The sequence below is a fragment of the Montipora foliosa genome, chromosome 11 (assembly GCF_036669935.1).
Source record: "Montipora foliosa isolate CH-2021 chromosome 11, ASM3666993v2, whole genome shotgun sequence".
NCBI classification, from domain to species: domain Eukaryota; kingdom Metazoa; phylum Cnidaria; class Anthozoa; order Scleractinia; family Acroporidae; genus Montipora; species Montipora foliosa.
Window position 1 is genome coordinate 28,656,915 of NC_090879.1, and position 11,006 is coordinate 28,667,920.

Below are 11,006 nucleotides of genomic sequence, written 5' to 3' on the forward strand. Positions count from 1 at the left end.
TACCCGAACCGTAAAATGAAAGCTAAAATGTTAAAAGAGTGCTTATAGGCCTAATACTGAAACGAGCGCTTAGAGTTAATCAGTAAACGAGTGCTATCACAGCGTGCCGCGTACCTTGTAGCCAGCACAAATAACATTGCTGCGCCATTTTGAAATCATTTGTTTATGTAACGTTCTTCCGAGTCCACAGTTCCACAGTCTCTTGTCTGTGGAATTACTTAGGGTTTGACGCTTTAAGAACGAGGAAAGTCACGGCGTACCGCGTACCGCGTAGCCAGCACATATAACATCGCTGCGCCATTTTGAAATTTAGTTCATTTGGAAATTAGTCCAAGTGGCGGGGTATTCTACAGTATTGTGCATTCCTATTTCTGGGTACCGCGTACCGCGTAGCCGGCTACGTGGAATATAGTTCGAGTGGCGGGGTATTCTGCAGTTAAGCCAAATGGTACCCGATGCCAATTTCCATCATGATTAAAAGGCTTCGAATAATATTGTTAGACGAAAAAAATAGTCTATTACACGTTGCGTTACACAGTGTCGCTGTCACTAATTGTTCTAACGACCAGTTCATGAACCTGTTATTGCCGTTACACATGTAGTAACTGTTCTTACACCACAGTGACTGTTGTTACACCAAGTATTTAGTTTATTTATTTCCACGTTGCGCTAGATAGACCAAAGAAAGTGTCAGTAGTCGTTCTAAGAATCAATTAAAAAGCCCTTATTATTACATGTTGCGTTAGACAGTGTTATTCTTTAACCAATATATTTCTTTTCCACTTTTAGCAATTAGTACAAGCATAATCCCAACAGAAGCCATAGCCACACCAATAGTTACTTATTATTAAATATTATACTCAAAGAACCGTGATACTTGTAACCCTGTCATTTTGCAAATAAAATAAGTTCTATTTTTTTTGAAATTCTCATTGTCGCATTTGCATTCAAAAACACCTTTAACGGCAGCACTCACTTCTCAATGAGAACTGCTAGTTAATAGTTCTTGTGAGGAGTTTCAAAGATGACTGTGAGGAGACAGTTGTGATAGTGTTAAACGCTTTGTTACATTGCAAGACTGAATTTTAACGTTACTCTTAGTTAATACAGGTCAATACATAATGGCCAAAAAAAACGTCAATGGCTTACTGGACTGTAAACGACGGTATTCTTAGTGAGGAGATACCAGTTCAGTACATCTCTACCTGCGCTAATTTCATTGGGAGACCAATGTAAAGCTGCTACAGAACCGTCACTATTGTTTTCTTATAAGCTTGTTGTGTCCTTTTTTTCTAAACCTGCCCTAATGGGGGCCCCTGACTGAAGTAGCTACGTTCTAACTCTCCCAGTAGACAGCAACATTTTTTTTGTGAAGAGCAGTGAACAGGTTCCTGCTCCAAAACCATGGTTTCAGATGTTAAGTTGTATGTAACCTGTGAATTTTATCTTCGTTTTTGTTTTAGTGGTTTAAAAGATCTTGTCATCTCTCATTTCAAAAGGTGAGTATAGGATATTTCAATCCGAAGGTATATGTATTCTTTTTTACCATTAAGGCCATTATATGCGCGAACACCATGTCCATTATAGTTGAGGGTTTTCGATAGCTTTTCAAAGTACCGGGTTTGATAATGAAAGTATCGTAGCGGGTTATTTTTCGTTGGAAGACCGATAGCAAGTGCCTTTGACGCAAATCATCAAGGAGACCTGCCCCCTCCTTATAAATTACTAGGAATGAAACGCTCAGAAATGCTGTTTATATACAGTTTTAAGTTTGGAAAAAAAGAAAGAAATCTCTTTATATAATAACCCAAGTTATTCACGGATTTTGATTGGTTCTTGCCTATGATCTATTAGAGGACAGACGCACGAGTGACGTCACCATCAGCTTTTATGCGAATAAAGTTTAATTCTTTATTATATAAAACAAATAGATTCCATGTAGCCGTGGGTCTGTTCAGTAATAGATCACAGAAGACGTCAAAATGTGGTAAGAACATCAGTGACACACTCGGCTATCGCCTCTTGGGCCACTTTTTTGTTCTTACCACATTTTGACGTCATCTGTGATCTATTACTGAACAGACGCACGGCAACATGGAATCTATTTGTTAAACTTATCGCGGGAATGAAATGCCAACAGGTCGATTGTTCTGTTTTGTAAGCAAAATGAAGCGATGTGACTTCTTGTTAGTCAGTGAAGGATTTATTACATGTGATTGTATTGTGTTTCTTTAGCCCATGGCTTCCTGAGATACATATACCCAAGTCCAAAAAGAGCAGTGCAGGATTTCAAATAATCCCCCTTTCTTAGAGATCATACTATACAAAGAAACTGCAAATTAAAGGTAACAAAGAAGCTGTGAAGCCTCTAAATCAAATTGGATCAGCAACTAAAATGAGTACCTCACTGCCACAGTAGAGGTAAAGAAATCATAAAGATTCGTTTCGGGGTAGTTGTCCGGAGTAAATATGTCCCCGTTATTTTCACACACAAAACGGATAACCTTACCCAAGAAGCAGTTGTAAGTTCAGAGCAATTAAACAGTGCCCTAAATCAATAAAAAATTATGGGTTTTTTTTTTCAGGTAAAGAGAAAATGCGTATAACCGATCTTCCGTACGAGACATTTGACGAACTTTGCTTCGTTTTGGAAAAGGAGACCACAATTAATTGGGAAAAACTGATGACGAAAGGGTTTTCTTCCCTCTATTCGCCAGAAGATGTGGAAGAGATTAGGCAGAAGCCTTCCTCGGCTCACTCGTTACTAAATGATCTTGCTCATCAAGAAGTACCATTGGAGGATCTTCTTCTGGCCTTGCAAGTAACTGGAAATGAAAAAGCAATTTCTATAATCAATAAAGGTAGTCAACTTAGTTGTCTCTATGCTTTATGTCTAATGGGTTGCATTTGCCTTGAATCTAGAACAGAGGATTAAAGGGAATGTTTCCACTCTTTCCAAGAGATTATGGTTGCTATTAACGAGGAGTCACCTTAAACTTTACAATTTATAAATGCTGATGAGAGAGCGTGTACAAATTTAATTCAGGTTGTTTAGGGTACTCGTACACTAGAAGGAAAATCCGAGACTTTTTAACAGTATTCGAACACTTGATCTCTGCCATTGAGCTTCAAGATACTTGTGTAGTGGTAGACAATTAAAAGTGCATGTTCCGTTTAAAACTGTTCAATTAATGAAACTGAGTTTTCTTATTATCAGGCAAAAGAAAGAATGAAGAGATAAACCATAATGATGACTGGCCATCTCCTCAGACCACCACTCGTGAGCCTGAAGAGGTATATGCATATGACACAGAAACAACCACTGTTACTATCTATCTACTTTAAACAGATTATATGATTGCCTGCCTTACGTCTTCAAAGGAACGGGATGACGATTGGGCGAGTGCAATGTTTCGGCTTGTTCCCGTTTTCGGGAACAAGTCGAAACATTAGACTTTCTCAGTCACTACCTCAGTATGGATTGATCAGAAAATAAGTAACACATTCTGATAACACTAGATGAGCTTCTTAAAATATCTAACGATTAGCATGTAATTTTACATAATTGTTAACTTCATAGAGATTACAGGTGTTCATGGAGTCAATGGCTGCATGACCAGTTTAGCCAGTGAAGCCAGTAATCAGAGAATAAGAGTTGCTTTAGATGTGGACAATATAAGGAACCCTATTCTTTGGACTACCTTCGCAAGTACAGTAACTAACATAATTTAGTATCACCAACCTAGCCCAACTAGTGGACTAATGGAAATCCTGCATTTTGATTGGCTACGCTACTAGAGGACTATTACTAACAGTCCTCGAGTAGCGAAAAGCGTGACGCTTTCTTTCGTTTTATTCCCAAATAAATATTTCTTTAACTTGCATTTGCTAACTTTATTATTGCCTTTTCTGTCCGACTAGTTGGGTGATACTAAAACAATTAGACCCTTCGCCCTCAAGGGCCACGGGTCTAGTTGTTAAATAGCTCAGCTGGCAGAACAAGTGCAGTGCAGTTGCATGGTCATGGGTTCGAGTCCCGTTCAAGCTTGTATTGTGTAACTTGCTTATCTAACTGTGATGATCCTTTTAAGTATCTAGTAATTATATTAATTATTAGAGAGCTTTAGATTCTAGTACGAGAACGACTACGAGTACAAGATTTTCTCATAAGGCAGCAGTGAGCGCGCGCAAACCAGCGTCTGTCATGTATGCTATCACGAAACGGTGCCTAAGGCATCTTGGGTAATAAAGACCACGAGGAGTTTTTGGAAGACATAGTAAATGTCATGATTAAGACATAACATGGTGTCAGAATAATAGGTGAAATACAGCCACTAAAGAATCCACAAAGCCTAAAGGTCGATTCGCTTAACATTGTGAGAACGAAATCAACAAAAATGGAAGGAATTTCTGCGGGCAGCACTCCAAAGATGGATTGGACGAGTGGAGATTTACCGACCGCGTGGAAAGCATTCAAGCAACACTGCGAGGTTACGTTTGGAGGGCCTCTGAAGCGAAAAAGCGAAGAAGAAAAATGTAATTACCTGATGATTTGGATTGGAGACAAAGGTCGTGACATATACAATACGTGGGAACTCACTGTAGAAGAAGCGAAGAAGCTCGACACATATTATGCAAAGTACGAAGAGTATGTGAAACCAAAATCCAATAAGGTATTTGCAAGATACAAGTTCCACCAAAAGATTCAACGAGAGGGTGAGTCATTTGAACAATTTCTCACTGATTTGAAGTTGCTTGTGAAAGATTGTGGTTATACTGACCCTGATGAAATGGTTAGAGATAGAGTGGTTATTGGCTGTCATTCTACCAAAACAAGAGAAAAGTTAATTCAGGAAGGTTCAGAGCTTACTCTTGAAAAAGCAATTGACATTGCCAGAACGGACGAAATGTCAAAAGCGCAATTGAAATCCATGGCAGCTGAGAATCCAGGCATTAACAGTGTAAATAAAGTAAAACAAAGGAACTACCAAAAAACAAAATCCAGCAGAGAGAAATTCATGCACAAAGATTGCAGCAGATGTGGTTATCAGCATGACAAAGAAAAATGCCCAGCACAAGGCAAGCGATGTAAAAAATGCCAAAAGTTAAACCATTTTGCCAGAGTATGTCAGTCTAAGACCACAATTAAGAAGCAAATACACCATGTAACTGAAGATGAACACAGTGATGATGAGTTCTTTGTTGGATGCATCACTTCAGTTAACACTGTAGATATGGGTGAATGGTATGAAGACCTAAGCATTGGAAGCAAAACTATCAAGTTTCAGTTAGACACTGGAGCAAAAGTCAATGTCGTTTCTTACAAAGTTATACAGTCCCTTGACATTGAATGCCACTTTAAAAAGAGCCAAGCTAAGCTTAAGTCATATTCGGGTCATCAGATTAATACCAAAGGGGTAGTGACCTTGCCTTGTGAATACAAGAGTAAAGTTTTTCATGTGAAATTCCATGTAGTTGATGTTGAAGCCCCTGCAACTGGGTGCCCAAACCTGCAAGGATATGGGTCTACTTGCCAGAATAAACTCACTTCAGCAACACAGCATTCCAAAGTTTCCGACTGATATGGGTCAAAGCATCTTTGATGAATACCCAGATTTGTTCCAAGGCCTTGGATGTCTTCCTGGAGAGCACTCAATCAAGTTAGATCCAAGCGTTCCTCCAGTAGTTCATCCTCCCAGAAAGGTACCCGTATCCCTCAGAGGGAAGATCAAAGATGAGCTCGACCGTATGGAGAAAGCAGGTGTAGTTGTTAAGCACACGGAACCTAGTGACTGGGTGAACAGCATGGTTGCTGTTGTGAAACCAAACAAAATTCGTATTCGTATTTGAGATTTAAATCAGGCTATTAGAAGGGAGCATTTCCCAATGACAACAATAGAAGAAGTTGTTGCTGACATGCCACCAGCCAAAGTATTTTCAGTTTTAGATGCCACATCAGGATATTGGCAAGTGAAGTTAGATGAAGAAAGCTCAAAGCTATGCACGTTCAACACGCCGTTTGGAAGATACCGTTTCACCAGGCTGCCATTTGGCATAAAGTCGGCTCCCGAGGTGTTTCAGAACTGCATGTATGACCTGTTTGCTGATATAGAGGGTGTGAAAGTGATAGTAGATGACCTCCTAATATGGGGAAAAGATGATGCAGAGCATGATGCCAGATTAAAGCAAGTGTTAGACCGAGCTCGAGAAGTCAACCTCAAATTCAATGCCAAGAAATGCCAAATCAAACAAGAAGAAGTTCCCTATGTTGGCCATGTCCTAAGCAAAGAGGGATTGAAACCAGATCCTGAAAAGACACGGGCAGTACAAGCAATGAAACACCCTGAGAACACTAAGGAACTTAAAACATTCCTTGGATTTATTCAGTATCTTGGAAAGTTTATGCCCAACAGGGCTACAGTTAGTGCACCACTCAGAAAGTTACTAGAGAAGGACGTTGCCTGGCATTGGGACCAAGAGCAAGAAGCAAGCTTTCAGAAACTTAAAGAGATGGCTTCTTCAGCACCAGTACTTGGGTACTATGATCCAAGCAAGCCACTAACCCTATCAGTTGATGCAAGTTCCAAAGGGTTGGGTGCAGTCCTCCTACAAGATGGAAAACCCTTAGCATACGCGTCAAGAGCCCTGACTCCAGCACAAGAGCGATATGCCCAAATCGAAAAAGAAACCCTTGCAATTGTGTATGGCACACAGAAGTTTCATCAGTTCATATATGGAAGACCAACCCAAGTCGAATCAGACCACAAGCCCTTGCAGTACATCCTAAGTAAGCCTTTGCATCAAGCACCACTGAGATTGCAGAAAATGATGTTGACCCTGCAACGGTATGACTTGAAAGTAAAATACCTCCCAGGTTCAGAACTTTCTGTCGCTGATGCCTTGAGTAGATCCTACCTGCATGAGTCTACAGAAACTCTCATTCCAGACCTCGAAGTGAATGAAGTTCACCTGACTGCGCACTTTCCCATTTCGCCCGAGAAGTACGCCGAGTTCCAGAATGCCACTGCACAGGATGCAACCATGCAAGAATTAAGCAAAGTAGTCCTGAATGGATGGCCAGCAAACAAGGAGGAATTACCCAGAAATGTCCATGAATATTGGTGCCACAGAGATGAAATTTCCACCATTGATGGTCTCTTGTTTAAAGCTCAGAAGCTGATAGTTCCCCAGAGTATGAGGAAAGAAATGCTCGCTCTCATACATGAATCACATCAAGGTATCGTGAAATGCAAACAGCGTGCAAGAGACATTTTATTTTGGCCAGGAATGTCCTCCCAGATTGAAGATAATGTGTCCAAGTGTTCTGTATGTAGCCAGTTCCAAAAGGCTCAGGCCAGGGAGCCAATGATAATTCGAGATCCCCCAGACAGACCATGGTCTAGAATCGGAAGTGACCTGTTCGAGTTCAATGGTATTCATTATTTGCTAAGCGTTGACTATTATTCGAAGTGGATAGAAGTTGCAAAGCTAGATGACCTAACCAGTAACAATGTTATCTGTCACCTGAAGAGTCAATTTGCCAGGTATGGCATTCCTGATGAACTTATCAGTGACAATGGTCCCCAGTACGCGAGTTCAGCATTTAAAGAGCTTAGCAGGAGTTACGGTTTTTTGCACACCACGTCAAGCCCCCTATATCCGCAATCCAACGGTGAAGCTGAAAGAGCTGTGCAAACCATTGAGAACCTCCTAAAGAAAGTACAAGATCCCTACAAGGCCTTACTGAATTACAGAAACACTCCCTTGGATGGAATAGGCTTGTCTCCCGCTCAAATTCTTATGGGCCGCAGACTCAGAACCTCTCTTCTAACTAATGCTGAGCTTCTAAAGCCACAAGGAGCCCCAGAAATTAAGCAGCACCTTCAGAAGATCAAAGAGAGAGAGAAGTTCTACTACGATAAGCACTGTCGCAAAGAATTGCCGCCTCTAGCCAAAGGTGACAAGGTGGCTCTCAAGCAAGATAAGAAATGGGTCCAAGCAACAGTGGTCAACAAGTATCACACGCCCAGGTCATATGTCGTCCAGACACCCGAGGGTCAGAAGTACAGGAGAAATAGGAGACATCTGAATACGAGCAAGGTATCACGGTCACTAAACAATGAGTCAGAAGAAAATTCACGAGCTGGTCAAGCGAGTTCGCCAACATGTTCCCGCACTAACCATCATGGTAGACTCCGCGAAACAGGCGTGATGTCTGATCAGGGACTAAAACCAACAATGCGCACTCGTTCCGGTCGACTGGTCAAGCAGCCTACATACCTCAAAGACTATGAACAATGAGTTTGAACATTTTTTTTTTCAAAGTTTTGTTTATTTCTCTTTCGACTATTTCGTCAGTTTCATAGGTGCTTTATTCGAAAGCCTTACGAACATGTAACCTAAGTCTAGTCCTACAAAAAAAAAAAAAAAAAAAAAAAAAAAAAAGGGGAGATGTCATGTATGCTATCACGAAACGGTGCCTAAGGCATCTTGGGTAATAAAGACCACGATCAGCTTTTGGAAGACATAGTAAATGTCATGATTAAGACATAACAGCGTCATTTTGGCGGGAAAAACGTGATGCCGTCGTCATTTTAGTACGAAGTTTTGCAAAAATGTCGTCGAATCAAAACAAGTCAACAACATGGTAGCAGTTTCGGCTTTTTTTGATTAGCAAAAAGGCTCAGTTACCAGCAATAAGACTAACTATGCGTGCACCTCGTTCCAAGGAAATTGTTGGTAGAGAGCTGTAGAGTCTGATGTCTCTTGTTTCATTTTTAAAACAACTTTAGGCAGGGGACAAACCGAAACATTATTACCTCCATATTCTATTGAGGAGTCAGCAGCCATGGCGGGGACCCTTGCTATCCGAGACTTGAAGAATTTATGGAGCGAATATCTATGTTATTTCCTTGTATGAAGCCATTAATTTGGAGGACAGCTTACTAGTTGCCTCTTACCAGTACCAAGTATTGTATGTACTGATCCAGATTTCATGAAAATTCTTTGTCACAAAGTACTTACCATTCAATAGGGAAAAAACACTTTAAACAAATGGCAACCTTAGTTGATCGAGGAAAAAAAGCTGAAATTATACTGACATTTATAGAATCATTTTGTTTTCCCTTTTCTTGAACAGAATTCAACGTCTCCATCAATTGAGGAATTAGCCGAAACATTGCTCCCATATCCGATCCAGGAGTCATCAGCCTGTGGAAGTCGTCCTTATCATCAAGGAACCGAAGTAGCGTTTGCACTGTTTATATGCATGATGTTTCTTTGCATGCATCAATTAACTGGGAGACCAATGTAGTAATGGACGTTACAAGTTCGTATTTTGAACGAGTCCTTTATCCCCCTCCTTCGTGTTTAAATAAATGATTGATTGATTGATTGATTGATGGAAACTCTACTCAATCGTCTTTAGCTAATTAACTGTATTGTTATTGCACACCTTTCTATCATCTTTGTCACAAGATTAAAGTGATAAAAAATGTAACCAGCCTGAGTATTGTATGGTAAAGTAGGTATCTTAAATTTTACGTTGTGAGTAACTTTAGTTCTTTGATGTAAGAAGCAGTAGTGTTGCAATACTGATGAACTGAGTGTTAAAGAAATGCGCTTTTTGTAAGAAACCGTACATCACTAATTATTTGATTTAATGTGTACACCGCTCTCAAAATAAAACAAATGATTTACCCCTAAAGGAAGGCACGTTTTTTAATGGGGGGGGGGGGGGGGAATAATTTAGAATTTTTTTGCGAAAAAAGTCGTAGCCCTCCCACTTCCTGGAATGGATTAATGCATGACCCTTCCAATATACCCAAACAAAAAAACATCTGACCCTCCCCCACCCCCCTTCAACCTATCCAAGACAAAAATAACCGGAAGTGAAAATAACAAACTGGAAGTGTTACTCATGTAACCGCGTTCATCTGCGCACAAAGTAGTTAATAGACCTAATCGGCTAACTCAATGTTGTACCCAATAATGTAGCATTTATATATAAATGATATGGAAATACCTGGAACAAAACGTTTTATTCCCATTGGGTTTGAATTGGGTACAACATTGAGTTAGCCGATTAGGTCTATTGCGTGGCGTGTGATTGTACGGTGAAAACTTGAAAATGGGCAAGGATGTACGAGGAATAGAGAGAGGGAAATGTGCTTGTGGTGAATGCGAGGATTTCATGAGGTCTGATGGAGCAACTTGTGGCTATTGTGGCTGTTTGCCGACTCGCCATTCTAAAGAGGATGCCCGCTACTCCTCTGACTCAGTTGATGGCACATCGGCTGCGAAAACAAGTGAAAGCACAAGTACAGAGAAGTGGAAAGATGAAGACCTAGGGTGGTTCCCGAACCCAAAGGGCGAATATAGTGATGTAGTAGATCGAGTTGTCGGTTCAAGTTCGAGTAGCTTAAGTGACGAATCCTCACCGGAGACTGATTTTATACCAGAACCCCGCGCGGAAACATCAGAATATGGGCGAAATGAAAGCGTGCACGGGTCGAGAGAGACAATTATGTTAGTTGGGAGAAGATAATTTTTTGATAAGTAAATTTTTCGACACCTGTAAAATAATTTAGATTAATCTCGACTGGTAGCTTTGCTTGTATATACAAAATAGAAGCGACATGGAGTAATTTTTTCCTTTCCAAAAAAAACTATTACCCTCCAGAGGTTGAGAATAAAACAAGTTTGACCCTCCCCAATTTGTAAAACCTCCGAAGCCCCGGCCCATCCCCACCCCCCCCCCCCCCCCCTCCCCAATTAAAAACGTACTTTTCCTAAGGAGGCAAACTCTGAACCCTCTCGCTACTGACCACGGCATTTCTTCATCTACAGCAAGATGTATACTGGAAAACAGCGGGAAGTCCCGTTTTCACGATTTTCTTGTGGTTGTGTGCACTGAGACCCGCTGTAAGGCCCGGGCAAACCGGCTTCAACATTTATCCGTTCGACTTTGTTGAACGATGTTGACTGCTGAGGTGGGAAAACGGTGT

General features: G+C 40.7%; 1 protein-coding gene across 1 annotated transcript in view; it reads left to right on the top strand.

The window, feature by feature from the left end:
* Positions 1-9,686, top strand: part of LOC137975561 (uncharacterized) — a 17,185-nt gene extending 7,499 nt beyond the window's left edge. The window contains exons 2-5 of the mRNA XM_068822675.1: positions 1,464-1,499; positions 2,586-2,861; positions 3,218-3,294; positions 9,140-9,686. Coding sequence (XP_068678776.1) covers positions 2,597-2,861; positions 3,218-3,294; positions 9,140-9,313 — 516 coding nt within the window. The 5' untranslated portion in view covers positions 1,464-1,499; positions 2,586-2,596 and the 3' untranslated portion in view covers positions 9,314-9,686. The remainder of the gene's footprint in view (positions 1-1,463; positions 1,500-2,585; positions 2,862-3,217; positions 3,295-9,139) is intronic.
* The last annotated feature ends 1,320 nt before the right edge of the window (positions 9,687-11,006 follow it).